Source organism: Lissotriton vulgaris, chromosome 9 (assembly GCF_964263255.1).
Source record: "Lissotriton vulgaris chromosome 9, aLisVul1.2, whole genome shotgun sequence".
Classification (NCBI taxonomy): Eukaryota; Metazoa; Chordata; class Amphibia; order Caudata; family Salamandridae; genus Lissotriton; species Lissotriton vulgaris.
In genome coordinates, this window is record NC_141697.1 from 338,283,901 (window position 1) to 338,300,657 (window position 16,757).

A 16,757-nucleotide genomic window follows, 5' to 3' on the forward strand; every position below is an offset into this window, starting at 1 on the left:
ATCAGGCAATTGGAGGCTTGCAGCGCCCTGCTCCTGCTGTGAGATCATCACTTGGCAGTGATTCAAATTGCTTCACACTGTAGCCTGGCTCCTGCGTATTCTGAAGGGAGGGGCTGTCTCACAGAGGATTAGGGTATGATTAGATCATTCTGAATGTCCTTACAAATTAGATTTTGAATGTTTTTAATTAATTAGGATATTTTCTTTTCAATAATGAAAGGCACTCGGGGTGCTTTTTAAATAGAAAATTTTATCATGCAAGATTAATGATACTTGTTTTCTCGTCCTAGGATTGCTGGGTTGTGGTGTTGGTGCGTGGGTCGGCCCCCCCCCCCACTTCCTTTCTTATTTTAGTTTTTTACTTTCATGTTTTTATGTTAGTTTGTTATTTTTGGAAGATGGAACCAGACCAGACCAGACCGGAAGGGTGGTGGATGGCCGCATCGGAGGAAGTGTCCGGATACCGAAGATGCCGGGTGGTGACCTACACTGATGTCCCAAAATTGACATTGGACTTTTTTTTGAAAAAAAAAAACAATTATACTTTTTTTTTATTTGTGACAGAATTGCAAAAGGACTTTCTTATATAATTCCTTGGCCTGCATTATTCCCATGTTTTTTCTTTGCAATCACTATGAGCAGGCCCCACTTTAAAAAAAAAAAAAACATGTCACCTATTATAGTTTTCCTGTTTTCTTCAAAACAGTTTTTGCCAATGAAGGACTTTTTTTTTTTGAATGGTGGTGCACACATGTGTTCCACAGTGTGAAGAAACTAGGTGTTATATATATACACCAGCTATCTTGTAGAAATGGGGTTGTCTTTTACTGTTATTACAATTTCACCTTAATTGATCAAAGGGTGGTTACCCTAGATTTTAGGTTGTCCTGGGAGGTGTGTCTTTTAGTATGATTATGTATTAATGTTTGCCCAGACCTTGAAAATAATTTGTCATGTCTATTTCTCAGATTTCAGCAAAATGTTTCCTTAAATTGACCATAGTAGGTAGGCCTCATTTAGGCCCATTGTTGTTTTTATTACACATTTAAGTCCCTACACCAATAGATTTCATGTGTCATCATTAGCTTAAGTTGACCATAGTAGGTAGGCCTCATTTAGGCCCTTTGTTGTTTTCTCATTAAAGGTTGAAACACATTTAGTTCTTAAGTTGTCCGAAGTAGGTAGGCCCCATTTAGGCCCCTTGCTCTTTTCATTCAACACATAAGTCCCTACATCACTAGACTTCACCAGTTATCACTAGAAGTTGAGGCACATTTAGTTTGAGGATGCTTTGGTTAGTTTCTGTTGTTATCAGATCCAATCTCATATGTTTCAGCATTCGAATCAAGGGTGCTTTGATTTGTTTTCAGTTGGTTGTTAGATTTGTATTCCCTACAATTGAGTTTCAGGTGGAATTTCCTTAAGTTGTCATTCTTTTTAGAGAGTTTTTTAGTTTTTGATTTGTTGATAGATTGTGTTGATGTTTGTTTATATGGATGTTGTTGTTTATAGATGTTCGCAAGATAAGGATCTACGGGTGGAATGTAATGGCAGAGTTTTTGGCTCTATTTAGCAGTGATATAGATCTTAGTCTTGCTCACATCTAGTATAGGTATTCTTAGCTTGTGTTGGCCCTTTTAAGCCCTTTCTTCCAGACCTAGAAGAGGATAGCTGCTTAATATGATGATAGATCCCTTATTCTTGACTCTAACCTGTCTATTGCCTATTGGCTTTGACATACTTGACACATTGGTATGGTTTATGTAGGTATTCTGGCAGAGCTAAGGGGCATTTCATCCCTTTCAGGCCTACAGGCCTAGAGCTAGAGGGACTCCATCTTGATGGAGCTGAGAGGCTTTTCAGGGTAAAGGTAAAGTTTATAGTTAAAGCTGTTTTTCACTTGGAGAGAACCGGTCTGGGCCAGCCCTTATCGGTAGGCTGTATTATTCTCTGTGTGGAAGACACAACAAAAGGCCGGCCGGCTGGGTGTGTGTCCTTGATGCGAGGTGATGCAGAGACCTGGTGGGCGGCAGGCTGATGGCTGGAACTTTCCATGAGGAAACAGCATTCTATATCAGTGAAGTGCAGAGGCGGAGTCAGTGAGTCGAGTGGAGGTGGCGGAGCCAGTCAGTCGTGTTGAGGTGGAGGAGTGGTAAGCAGTCGAGTGGAGTTGGCAGAGAGAGAGGGTTCAAGCTGGGGAGAGAGAGCTGAGTTGAATAGTGAGCTGGAACTGAAGGAAGCAGTCAGAAGCAGTTACTTATCAGGAGGAGGTGTGAATAGCTGGAGTCTGAAGTAATGCCTTTTAGAAGAGACGGAGGAGAGATCGTGGACTAACCTGTGGGAGCAGCTGGAGTTTTTTGGACATTGGCGTAGAGACAGAGTGAACAAGCTAGTGGAATGAAAAGCATTAGAGCGGCAGGAACCATTAGATTGAAGCTGGAAGGTGGAGACAGTTCGTGGGGGAGAGGAGTCCAGTGCAAAGTGATCAGCGCAGAGGTGTATCCAAGAGTGCAGGAGAGAGAGAGAGTCTGAGATGAGCCAAGGCACAGACGAGAGAGGAACCCAGATGACAGCTAGAACAAGACTTCACACTAATCAGGTGATATTGTTTTCATCACATTAGTTTACTTTACACTTGCATCTTAATCTTGTCTTTATTCCCTAAGCTATTGTATTGCTAATCTTTTCCCTTTCAGCGGTGTGTTCCTGTTACCCCGCAAATAAATTGTATGTTTAATCCTTTTCTTTCAGCGGTGTGTTAAAGTTACTGCTAGTTATAGAGACCCCATAGTTTTGTATATGTGTATTTTATTATTGCTACAATAAACATCCCCATTAATTAGTGAATTAGTGTGCATGAGTTTTTTTATGATAAAGCTAGCCTGGCTACTAGCCAGTTGCCGTTGAGCCACTGATGGATCAGAAGGGAGTAGGAGCGCTTAAATCAAGAAATAACTCAATCACATAGTGTGTATATCTTTGTCCCCATACAGTGAGGGTAATCTTCTTTCCTGGTAGGTATTACTGTTTGAACAGATGCTACCCCTGATCAGGTAAGTAATAGTGAGGGAGAGAGGAGACCTGCAACTAAGGGACCACGATAGTACACTCTCCCATAATCCTGTAAACAGCGTCTTCTGTTCCAAAGCATAGGTAACCTTTTTCTCCTAGTCAGAATAGGGAGAACAGGGAGCCCTTGAGCTAGGGAATTGTTGACACTAAGTAATTCGGCCAACCCATAATATTATTGTAGTAGCAGACAGAGACCTGAAGGTGTTCATAGGAATGTGGTCGTCGTTGATATACGGCGTTAGTGAGAACGCTGGGGAGGATTACCAGCGTGGAGGGCTGCCGGATTGCGGCCCGTGTGTAAGTGAGAGCGTCAGGGGGGACGACTGGCGTGTAGGTTTGCCGGATTGCGAACCGTTTGGAAAAGAGAGCATTGGGTTCTGCAGGCCCATGTGTAGACGCACCGGATTGTGTGTCATGTCTGCCCTGGGGTAGATCAGTCTGGGTCTGAGTGGCCGCGAGACTAACTGATGTATATGGATATCCTTGGTAATTAGTGAGTATTCTTAGTATCCCTATAGATTTAGTGGTGTTTCTGATAATATGAGCTTGTATATTGCGAGTTCCCCATCCTCAGGTAGGTACCCAGGTGCCTGGATAGATGGTCCTGAGGAGGGATGTGGTTACGTTCTGGCTGGGTTGGAGGGGCCCCTAGGGGCTGATCCCATCTAATCAGAAAACCCGGCCATGACAAACTGCTAACATCTAGTGGGCACTGCTTTCTAGCCTTTCAGCAAGGGCATAGTTAACAAGTATTGGCATAGCCAATAGGTCTCGCCATGTTTAGCCATGCAACAGTTGATGTTGTTGCACCAAGGATACTGTGCTGCATAACTAAATACTTATAAGGTCCCAAAGGCGAGACCTATTGGCTATGCCAATGCTTGTTCTGTTAAGCACTGCCTCACCATGAAGTTAACCAATCCATTGCTTTTTAAAGTTGAGTGTTTTCACCAAATATCTGTTTGAAGTGGTAATAATTTAGCACATAATGATGATTTGCCTTGGAGTCAAGACTCCGTGCAAATAGGATCAAAACTCCAGGTCAAATGTGTGTTCATCCGCACTGCGCCCTGATTATAGGTTGAGATGTCAAAGTGTTCCCCTCAGTAACATTTTCCGATATGCAAGTCAGCTCAGTGGCCTGAGGACCTGCACAAGAGACAAGTACACAAGCCTGTAGGCAATAGTTTTGAATCAGATCAAATCAAACTCAAGGCCAGATTAGGAGGGCCGTTGGGTTGGCCGGGATAATTACCTATTACGTAGCGAGGGTTTTGCCCTGAAAATAGGGTATAACATGCAGATTTTGGTGTTGGACAGTTTTGCCCTAAAATGGGGCACAACATGCAGATTTGGGTGTTTGTCATACTAACTTAGGGCCTCGCCTCTCAAGTCTTTTTTTCTGTTCTTTCACTCTATTCCCCTTTTATTTCAGTTTTAGTTGCCTACGTCACAATGTTCTGTATTTGAGCAACCCTCTGGTTTGCAGTAGCGGCCCTCAATACCATTGGTCTTTCTTGTCAGGGTGAAGTCATCTGGTGCACGCTTGCATTTTGTCTGAGTCAATGCTGAATTTCATCAATGAGAGGAGTCAAGAGATGTATAGAGGCCAGAAGTAGACAGGGCAATAACAGTCAGCGCCCCAATTTCTCCCATAGGGAAGTCACGCTCTCTAGTCCAATGCCAGTGGTGCGAGAAATCCTGGTGACCTGATAATACTTATGCCGCCCCTCACAAGTTCCATATATATTATATCCCTGAATAAAAATGAAATTAAGGTTGACAATCGTGTAAGAGTGCACAAAACCTCAAAAGATATGAATTCCCCAACTTAAGGTTCTATCTGCTCCCTGATAATTCGTTGAGCCTTGAGCCATACAAAACTTTGAAGCAGTTTTTTACACTGGAAGTATTACACACAAGACTGATTGCTAACGGGGAGAAGGCCTGCCTAGCTTTGATCCTTATGCCAACCGATACTTTGAGGTCCTCCGTGGTTGCGAACGCGGACAATGACTATCACGGATCTTGGGGCCCGATGTAGGTGGCATATACCGGTAGGAAACGGCCGAATTCGGCCGTTTCCGACCGGTATTTGGCATCCTGAGATGTAGGGGGCCAGATTTTACAGAATCTGTAAATTTACCGAATCGGTAAATTGACAGAATCTGTAAAATACCAAATCGGTATTTTTACCAATTCGGTAATTCCCAGATGTAGGTGGGACTCTTCTGAGTCCCAAAGGCCCTACAAATTCGGTATTTTACCACCCAATCCAATTGGGTGTTAAAATACCGAATTCAGGTGTGCATGCACATGCGTGCATGCACACCTAGCCATGTGACAGGCAGACATGCCCTTAGGGCATGTCTGTGTGCCACATGGCGCACATGCCTATTTTTGGGGTGCCAGAGGGTGTCAAAGTGACACCCCCTGCACCCTTGCAAAATTCGGTATTTACTGATTCTGTAATTACAGAATCGGTATTGCCCATTGATTCCTATGGGCTTTAAGGCCCATAGGAATCAATGGGCAATACCGATTCGGTATTTACAGATTCGGTAAATACCGAATCTTAACGATTCGGTATTTACAGAATCTGTAATACCTACATCTCCCCCCTTCATATTTACCGACTCTTAAATACCGAATCGGTAAAATTCGGTATTTAAGAGTCAGTAAATATGAATTACCTACATCTGGCCCTAAGTCAATATTAGGCTACTGCCGGCTTCTCGCAGCAATTCCACGTTAGGCCTGACTAGGATACATCTGCCTGAGCCCTTGATAGAGAGAAAGCTGGACTGACCCTCCCCCTTCTTTGTCCTGATAAAAAACCGTGGACATTTGCCTGAGGGCTGAAGCGTCAACAACACGCCACCTTTTGTCCTGGAAGCATATACAAATCATCTGTAGTAGCTGAGTGGAAATGCGTCTCCTGGAGCGTTCGCCTTTTGATTACTAACGGTCACAGTGGCTTTCCGTTTCTATTGACTCCAGGGCGCGCGCATTATCTTCCACTGTGCGCACCTGTCGGCGCCATTGTTGTCCTCGCGGCCACCTGCCATGTAAAACACTAGCAAGAGGTCCGTGATAAATCATCACTCTTCAAAAAACTGCACGGTGCATGTCGTGGGCTGTCTTTAAAATAATAAACCGAATGTATGAATCAATGCTCTTGCCTTCTAAACCAAGATGAAAATTGAGAGATAGTGAAATGAAATCCTAGTAAACCACTGTTCTCATAATACATTTATTACCCAGGTGCTGCAAGAAATACAGCATCGTCATATGTATGATACACCAGAGGGAAGTGATGCATTAATTCGAGTAAAAGTCTACGAGCCGTTTCTTATGATGTGACCTGGGTCAACGATCGGATCACATGGTGTCATTTTCTGTTACATAATTTTCAGGTGACTGGTCATATGAATATTACCAAGTATGCCGCGTATGATAATGTATATTTATTTACCCTTGTTCAGTCCAGCAGAAAAAAGGACAGTGGAGGCGGTGACAGAAAATGAAAAGCAATCCTGTGGAACCATTGTTGTTATAATGCATGTCCGTGTGATAATACATGCCTACAAGGAATATAGGGTGGTCTAGTCACAACATAGGAGATACCCTGCTGCAGTCCCTTAATTCTATGTCATTTGTTATGATGCCATCTGGGTGAGGGATTCATTTCTAGTGAGCTGCACTGTGTCACATCATGTACTTTCCTATGATGTATTTTAAGGTCAGAGACCTTATGATGTAATTTCCTGTGATGTTTTATGCTCATTGACATTTTGAAACCTGAAACATCACATCTCTTTTTGAGCAGCAAATGTTAGCAAGTAAGCTGTGAATGATTATGTATATTTCCCCTGGCTGGGCCCAAATGGAAAACAGACCAAAAGTGAACACTCTGTGCCAGTCTATCCAATTTGCTTCTTTTACAATAGTGGAAAGCATATTCGCCCATGAATCATAGGTGAATATGTTTTCCATTGATCCACATTGGGGTGGAGAACCCCAATATAATGTCTTGAGGAAGCACACACAGAAAAAACTGTCATTGCCTTAATTGAGGCCACACATTCTCTCTTCTGAGTGGGTGAAAGTAATGGGTGGTGTGGGGGAGATTCCTATTTTAATTTGGTGCCCAATGAAAATACTCCACTACACAGTTAACGGTAAAAACGACTTTATTTATTTAAAGATTTGTAGAGCCGACAGCTAGCTTGGGGGATATTGCGATGCTGGTGTAACTACTGAAAGTACAACGAAGAAATAGGAAGACCTGGTAGCAGCGAAAAGATATATGAAATGTGCATGTTGATTGGAGAAGAACCAGATTTTCAGGCAAATTCCTTAATTTGAAATAATTAGAGATTTTTTTTTTCATGCGCATTGGTGGTCGGTTTCAGAAAAGGGACGCAATAATCTCAGCAGGCAGAGAGAAAAATATTTTTTTCAAAATGTTTCCACCATAGAAAAAAGGTAATTGTTCACTAAGTGACTGATCGTCCACGTCCCTCGCCCCAGCCACATCACCCCCCACCTGAGAGATCTACACTGGCTCCCCGCCGACAAGAGGATCACCTTCAAGCTCCTCACCCACGCACACAAAGCACTCCACAACGCCGGATCAGCCTACCTGAACAGCAGACTCTGCTTCTACACCCCCACCCGCCAGCTCCGCTCCACCAGCCTCGCCCTCGCCGCTGTACCCCGCATCCAACGAACGACCTCCGGCGGCAAATCCTTCTCCTACCTCGCCGCAAAGACCTGGAACACCCTCCCTACCCACATACGGCAGACCCAAGACCTAGTCGCCTTCAGAAGACTCCTCAAAACCTGGCTCTTCGAGCAGTAACATCAGCCCACTCCCCTTCCCCTCAGCGCCTTGAGACCCTCACGGGTAAGTAGCGCGCTCTACAAGTACTCTGATTGATTGATTAGTGCTTTATGCTCCACATACAGACACTTAAACCAGACTCGTGAAATCTTATCTGATGATATGAGACAGCATCGTTCCTGAGTTCAAGAAACAGTCTTCCCACCACGTTCTGTACAAGCTGAAGTCTAGTTGGCAAGTATTATGGTAAGCCACCCGTAGGAAATTACCATAATACAGGAAGTAGGTTAACTAGCTCTGTGGGAAGGGCTATCACGAGAGATTGTAATAACATAAAACAGGTTGTTGTGACTTTAGTAATTTTAGATTTCGGAGACAGTTTGGAGTAAATTAATACTCCCAAATTCTATCTCAGATTAACCCATGCCTCATCCATGTTGTCTAGCTATCGGGAATTAGACCAAATATCTGACCTGTTGACTACAAAAGAGATTTCAGTCTTCCCAGTATTACGCTGGAGCTGGTTTTCCCCTCCTCCATCCTTCTACTAATGCCATGAAGTTCTCAAAATATTTGTGAGCCTGACGAAAGTCCCCATCTAACCTCACATTGAGTTGCCTAAGCACAGAATATAAAACCAAAGGAATGAATTATTGTTCCTACTGATATTCACATATACAGTGAATGATGCTGCTGCTGCCGCTGATCGCGCTGCTATAATTATTTTAAAAATTGCACAAAACTGTTCATTTGCACTTTATCTGTCGCTTTTAAAAATTGCCTATTTTGCACAACCTTGAGGAAGACAGCGAGTTAGGCTGCTCCTCTCACCTTAGTTGTTTGGCTGCCGAATCCCGGGCTCCGTTCCACCACGGCTGAGTGCCGATTGTGTGGAGAGCAAAAGGGGAGGTAGACGGGCCAATCAGTGGACATTCCCTGCGAGCCGGAGGGCGGAGCCAGGAGCCTGCGCTCCATGTTATTTAACCCAATGTGCTGGCCGAAGGCGCGCCTAAGGCAAGCCCGTCTGTGCCCGTCTGCGACCGACCGAGACCAGGGGCAATATCCCCTGCTGGTGGCACTCAATCTGCCGCCATTTGTTATTCCTGCTGGCTCATGCACACAATCTGGGCCACAACATAGGGCATTGCACTCTGAATGGTCCGGGACTATCTTATGGCCCAATCTCCTGTCTCGCTTGCAGATGGTCTAGTATGGACCAGGTACAATCAGGCTGCCAAAATATTCATGATTACACAAAGCTTCTCTGCCTATATTTTAATGCTAGATCCTTACCTAAGCATGCCATGGATATCTGGGATCTACTGAAGGTAAAGAATCCCGATCTGGTTTTTATCACCGAAACCTGGCTGACCGATACTAACGCCCCAGATTTGGCTAATACTCTGCCTAGCAATTATAAAATTATTAAACAAGACAGAGCCGGAAGTAAAGGAGGGGGGTTGCTATCATATTTAGAGACCATCTGACTTGCATTCCGGAGCAGATAACCTCTTACAACGAGCATCAAACTCTCCCTTTTCAACTACTCTTTGACGGCCTCATCATTCTAGCAGGAGCAGTAATCTATAACCCCCCAGGCCAACAAGCTAACCTTAGTGCCAAACTGCTCACCCAACTCCTTCCAACTTGCTTAAAATATAAAAGATACCTAGTAATCGGAGACTTCAACATACACTATGAGAAAAAGGACAAGCTGTCTCCCAACTGGGGAGTGACATGGGGATCCTCATTCTTAAACAGTGGATAGAGGGTCTAACCCACATAGCGGGTCATACGCTAGACCTACTCTTCACTAACATCGAAGCCACAAATATTTGTCAGGTCATGCCATTACTCTGGACTGACCATTCTCTCATAATTTTTACACTGGACTTACCCACTGAATCATTGAAACTCAGGGCAACCCACCAGATCTCCAACCGAGCCTGGAGGCTAGTTAATGATTCGAATTTTGATACACATTTCCTGGATAATAACATAGAGTTCTCAGACGATACCTCAGTATGCTTAGACGCAGCCACTCTTGAATCTGAGATATATCAAACACTAGACAAGCTGGCCCCTATTCGGAAATCCAGGAAACGACCCCATACGGAAAAATGGTACACCCCACAATTAAAAAGCCTCAAAAGGGAGTGCCAGAAACTAGAACACCTATGGAGGCAGTCCAAAAATGAAGCTAACAAACTAAGCTATATGTTCAAGCGGAGGTCCTATAATCTCTCCATAAAAAATACAAAAAGAAATTACTTTTCCCAGCGTATCCAGGAAAATTGTAACTCGGCCAAGGAACTTTTTAGAATTGTTAAGGAACTTAACAAACCGTCTTGCATTACTCAAACCCTTACCCCTTCAGTAGAGGCCTGTGAAAGAATCAGTGCCTTCTTTACTGAAAAGATCAGAAAGATCTACTGCTCCTTTAGTCCCCAGAGCCCCCCTAGCATAACTGACATAGTAAATACCTCTATCACAAGTAACGTAGTAAAGACCATTGGGGCCGTCCCCGACTCGGAAGCCACACCAACCTTGGGCAGTTTCAAGCCCTTCACAGCAAATGAGGTTCTAAAAGCTATGAGTACAGTAAAATCTGACTCCCCATTGGATTCCTGTCCCCATTTTGTTTTCTCAAAAATTGCCCCCATGCTCTGCCCCTTGATTACCCAACTCTTGAATAATTCTTTAAGAACCGCCATCTTCCCGGACTTGTGGAAGCACGCCTCAGTAATTCCCCATTTGAAAAAAGCTGGGACGGACATCCACAAACCGAAAATTACCGTCCCATTTCCCAGCTCCCATACCTTTCTAAGGTTCTGGAGAAATTGGTGAATGGCCACTTGACCAGTTACCTGGAAATGAATCATCTCCTGGACCCCTCCCAGACAGGTTTCAGAGCCAATAACAGTACGGAGGCAACGCTGCTGGCAGTGTCGGACAGTATCAGATTATGCACCGACCAAGGTGGGGCGGTGGCTCTGATACTGCTTGACCTGTCGGCAGCATTCGACACGGTCTGCCATAACTGCCTGCTGAACATCCTCTATGAAAAAAGAATTCACTCTACTGCCCTAAGCTGGCTATACTAATTTTTGAGCAACCACACCCAAGCAGTACATATGGGCCAATTCCACTCTAAACCCAGCCCCATCAGTTGCGGTGTCCCCCAAGGGCCTCACTAACCCCCACCCTTTTTAATGTCTATTTGTCATCTTTAGCTAAAATTGGCAGGAAGTGGGGCATTGGCATCTGCTCCTATGCAGATGATACGCAACTGATGGTGGCTTTGGACGAACAACCAGACATCACCAAACCTAAACTGCATAACTGTCTTTCTGAAATGGCACAGTGGATGCATACACACTGCCTGAAGCTGAACGCCGGCAAATCCGAAATCCTTCTGTTCGGCGGCGCCAAACGAGTGTGGGACGCTACTTGGTGGCCACCCACTCTAGGTATGGCTCTCATTCCAAAACAACACGCCAAAAACCTGGGCGTCATTATGGACGACGCCCTGACCATGAAGGATCATGCGCGATCCCTCTGTGGCAAAGGCTTCGCCATCCTGAAGCTTTTAGCTAGACTATTCCCATGGATACCACTGGACTGCAGACGCTCGGTCACACAAGCTCTGCTGGTCAGTCTCTTGGATTATGGCATCGCCTTATTTGTAGGCATGAATGAGCATTTATTCACACGCCTACAAGTACTGCGGAACACAGCGGCAAAACTTGTCTGCAACAAAGGAAAGCTTGAGTCTGCTTCAGGCTGTCTGAAGAAATTGCACTGGCTACCAATGCATCAGAGAGCAGCTTTTAAGCTGCTTAGCCATGCTCATAGAGCTCTTCATAAAACTGGCCCCACAATACTCCAGGACAAGATCGAATTTTATGTCCCCACTAGAAATCTACGATCTCTCAAATCAGCCCTTGTCAGAACAAGACGCATACATAAAGTAAGGAGAGGAGGCTGCTCATTCTCCTATCTAGCAGCCAAGAAATGGAATGAGCTTCCTCAGGACCTAAGACTCACCACCAACTATCTCCAGTTCCAAAAAAAACTAAAAACATACCTTTTTCCCAAACTCTAATGTATCCGCTTTTAACGTCAGTGCTGCAGAATTATCAGCACTGGTATAAGCACCTTGATATCCCTAGGGATGAGTGTCGCGCTCTACAAATAACAAATAACGATGCAGAGTTGATGGATGGGCCTGGTTCAATTTGAGATTTGTAGGTGAAGAACTGCTTTCAGTGACCATCTGCCAATAATAAAGAAACTTACATGCGGAAGTAAAACAAATCTCACATGAAAACCATGAGGGACCCCTAGGTCACTAGCTTTTGGGAGGGTGCGGGGGCTGCAACATGTGTTGGCTGTAAATAACCCAAAAGCAATTCTTTCTAAAATATGTCTGCAACAAACTATAATACTTTATTCTTTGACATATAATGCATTTGATGACTGTCAGAGGGCTCAAATGCCCTATGTCCATAATGTCAGGACAGCTTCAAATGCAGCAGAATTCACAAGTGTGCAATTGGGCTGGGGCAGAGGAGTGTACCTCACTCCTGTCTCACTAAAAATGCCCCCAAAGAAATGTCAGCCTAAACGTTGCAGCTGCCGCTAATTGCAATGCAGCTGTGAAGCAGAACGTGGGCCTGGGCACTCACTGTTCCCTCTGAACAAATATGCCAAAACGTTGGTGCAGCGCAGCTGAGAACAAAGTAAATGGGCCTTGGCAAGACTGTGCCCTCGGGGCTCCACTAGGGCTCTCCAACTAAACTTTGCCCCATCGTTGCAGTTGCCCACTGTCACGTGGGGCAACTGTAAAAAAAATAGCCATACTGGAGAGGCACGGGCCCCTCTGGGCCCTCTAACAACAAATATGCCCCCTCGTTGTAGCAGCCCACAATGGCGGGACTGCTCAAGCCAAGGTACCTACAACATAGAACCTTCACTCACCGGCTCTCAGGGCAGGACTCCGTGGCGTCCCCCGGCCGCCACTCATCAACACCACTCACTGGGGCTTCCGAACAGAGCCTGTGTCTTCACCTGGTTCCTCTCTCAGCATGTGGGGCTCTCTCCAGACATGGGAGCCCCACCGACGATACAGGACCAGCTCGCCTGGTGTCCACCGCACCAGGCCTCTCCTCACTTCACCAGGGCCCCCCCTGGGACCCGGGACTTCGATGTGGAACCCGCAAGGTTCTGGACTTCGGGCCGCAGCTCCGCCCAGAGCCAGGCAGCTCGCCTGGCTTCCGGGTCACGCTGCTGCGGCCGGCGGCACTTCTGCGGCAATACAGGGTAGGCTCCCATTTTAACAAAGACAATGGCGGGGTTGTCACCCGCCACAACCAGCACACAAGCAGGGTGGGCCCCCTCCCAAAATAAAAGCATAAGCGGGGTGGGCTCCCGCAAAAACAAGGAAAAACGCAGGGCGGGCACCCGTAATTTAAAAATCCATGAAGCGGGATAGTCTCCTGCCTGAGATGGCATAAATGGGGAATCCCTACGTCGGGATTCCCTCTAAAAGGGGCTACAGGTCAGCAGTGTGCAGCCCACGCTCTCCTCTTCTTCTGGGGAAAATCAAAATAAAGCGCTCATAGGGCGCAAGATGCAGCACAAAGTCCTAGAAGATTAAGGGGGCAATACTGGTCCCAGGGAGGCAAGCCCTCATCGCGGTTCCTCCTGGGCCCCAGCAGCAGCACGCCCCAGCAGGATCAGGAACACCACTAGCACAGAACAAAAACATGGGGTCACAGCCCCTACATTTATACCACTTCCCTCCTTTGTCTGTAGTGTAGGGTTTGGGGGAACCAGATGCAACTGGTTCAAGGGGGATTTGGAGCACTTTGTTTTCCAAGCTCCTCTTCCCCTTTGTCAGGTGGGGGCTAGGTGATCAGACACACCACAGGGGGCGGTGCCAGCCAATGCTAGGCACAGGGTCAGAGGATTACTCCTCCCACTACTCCCAATGCAGATGTCCCATTCAGCCTAGTGCTAACTCATCCTGCCCCTGCTGGAGCCACACACACCTCCCAGCCCCTGTCACTCACAAGCTAGACATGCAATTCACACCAGGCAGGCAGACACATAGCACGCAGAAATGCCAACCTCTTAAAGTGGTATTTCCCAAATAGTCATAATAAATCTGTGCACACAATTACGCAGCATTTATTATTACAATTCCAAATATACTAAACTCGACCACGCTGCTCCTCCTATATCAGGAATTACCACTGACACACTGATCAGGGAATCCCCAATGCATTCCTATAGGAGGGCAGGCCAATCTTACCCAATGTACACAGAGAGCGCACACACTTTACACTGGACTGGAGTGCTAAAGTACCCAGAGGCCTAAAACCACCAACACCATGTCAGAAATAAGGCGGGGAGAAAGGTAAAAAGTTTAGGGATGACCCTGAAAAAAGTGCCAAATCCAACACACCACATAATATTGTAGACTTTGCATTTCCCTGCAGCATAATCCCAATGGCCCTTACCATGGAAAATCCCTGTATAATGGTTTGGGGATGCCATTGTAAAGGTGAAATCCATATGTTAAAGAGACCTGCAAAATATTTTCCATATTTCACAGGTCACTACCAAAGGCGAGATTTATACAACCCCATTTTGAGTAATTAACCCCTCCCCCCCCGCCACACACACACACACAACAATGTAATATATAAAGGATACATAACAAGTGTAATATGGTCCAATATTGCTGTTAGGAGCTTTTGGTGATGACATAATCAGGAGTTCAAATGGTTTTTAAATGTCACCAGAACCCCAAGATGGCAATATCGGACCATATTACACATATACCTGTTATGTATTTTTTATATGACATGTTTATTTTGAGTTAGCTAGAAAAAGCTGCTTTCTTTGATGTGCAGCTGACAATTGGGACGTATTCTAATTAAAAATGTTAGGTTTTGTTGAATACATTGTTGATAAAACAATGGACAATAGTGAGGGGGTCCGCAGATTTATGTAATACTGTGGCTGAAGTATTTACACAATAATTATGCCATTTGAGAGACAATTTGCAGATCTTGCAAACAATGCTGGTTCTACATCAAATTAAAAATAACAATGCTGCCAAACAATAAGCCAGATATTTTCCTCTTTTGTCTCATAATTTAGATAATCTTGCTGCAAAATTTGACCCTCCTATCCTAGGAACCCTGAAAATTGTTATGGGAGGGGGCGGGTGTGTGTGTGTATTGTATTTTGAGAAAAGTATATCATTATGCTAACAGGCATATTGGACTGGAAATGTAATATGGATATACAATGTAGACAGAGTACAATGTTTGGTCTGTTACATTTTCTTAAAAGGGTTGTAAATTTCAACTGACCTAACAAATCCAGATGGTAACAATACAACCCTTAGTTGTTTGTAGACTATTTTTGCACAAGTTTTAGCTGTCAGTCAACTGTCCACCTAGACCAAACCTTTTAGTGGTTTTCACTAGTTCAATGTTATATTGATCGTATGATCCGACACCTGGCCTCCAAAGTTTTCCATCCAACTGCTGGCTTCAGAAATACTCTCTTAGCTTGACCAGCTCCATCACGCTGTGTACCTGAAGCAAAGACTGCACGAAGACCTGATTCTTTGATTCACACACAGTCCCCTGCAGCGTCATAGCAAGCGTGCTACAAGCTTAATGCAAGCAATAAAATTGGCCACTCTATCCCCTGGTTTAATGATAAAAACAGTCAATTACTGCGATAAAGAGTGGGACTCGCAGCTCCGGCTTCTGGTGCAACTGCACCTATTGATGGCTAAACGCCCTCGCCCACTGCATTACGGAGCCTGAGGAAGTGAGAAGACTCTGGCCGGGAGTATGTATAATACTGGGGGTACTCCCTCTGATAGGTCGACTCTCAAAAATGATGGTGCCCTGATTTCTAGATCAGCAAAATACCTCTCAACAGAGGAACAATAATAGTTTTGCAGCAAAAAATAAATGTAATGAGCATCAAAAGTAGTTAATTTATACCCTTCAAAAGAAGAGGCCTCTAAAGCATTGAGTAGATGAAAACTAGATAAACCTTGGTGGGCTTTTCTGTCATTTATTTGAAGGTATGTCTCTGGGTATGGAAACAAAGCGAACCCCCTGTGTGCATGGAATCCAGTTCACACCATATATTAGCTACAATACCTGCAAGCACACATTTCTGCTTACTTTATTTCTTGGGAATATTTGTAAGCATACTCAGAAGGAAGTCCAATTGATTTTACCTTGTTACCAAAAACCAGGCGATCTTCTGGCAGTCTGGAGACAGCCTCAGGTATGTCTTGATATGAGGCATGGCATTGCTGCGGCCAGATGTGTCTGCTGTCCACTTGCTGCAAAGAACAATGCACAGTTTAGAAAAGTTGAAAGAATGCAATGTGTGACATATAGGGGAAAAGTAATATAAGGATATTTGCCCTTGAAGGGTGGCTACCTGGGCTGGGGACGCTCAGGCAGTGATAAAGTAGCAACCTTGCTAGCAATGATTATGGCAAGCAGTACGATCAAAGCTCTGAGAGCCGAAATGTGTTGTCTCTGTCAGATCCAGGTTGGCAGAAATAAATTAGTTTTAACTGCTGGAGCAGCTCCTTGAGTGCGGGTGCCTGCCTGATGTGGAATTTTGCCAGTGGTTTGCTGTTGTTTACTATGGGTATTATGGGTTAGGCAGTATCTATACTTACCCAGCATACACCACATTCTGGCATCTCACCGGAAATCTGCTATACTCCTTGTGTTTTTCAATGAATATATGAATGAATCATACTGGTCACCATAAACATTAATTGATT

General features: G+C 44.9%; 1 protein-coding gene across 1 annotated transcript in view; it reads right to left on the reverse strand.

Annotated features, from left to right (window-relative positions):
• TDP1 (tyrosyl-DNA phosphodiesterase 1) overlaps positions 1 to 16,757 on the reverse strand; it is a 980,389-nt gene that overhangs the window by 575,617 nt on the left and 388,015 nt on the right. Inside the window, exon 13 of the mRNA XM_086937678.1 lies at positions 16,194 to 16,301. Within this exon, the coding sequence (XP_086793804.1) occupies positions 16,194 to 16,301 (108 nt within the window). The remainder of the gene's footprint in view (positions 1 to 16,193; positions 16,302 to 16,757) is intronic.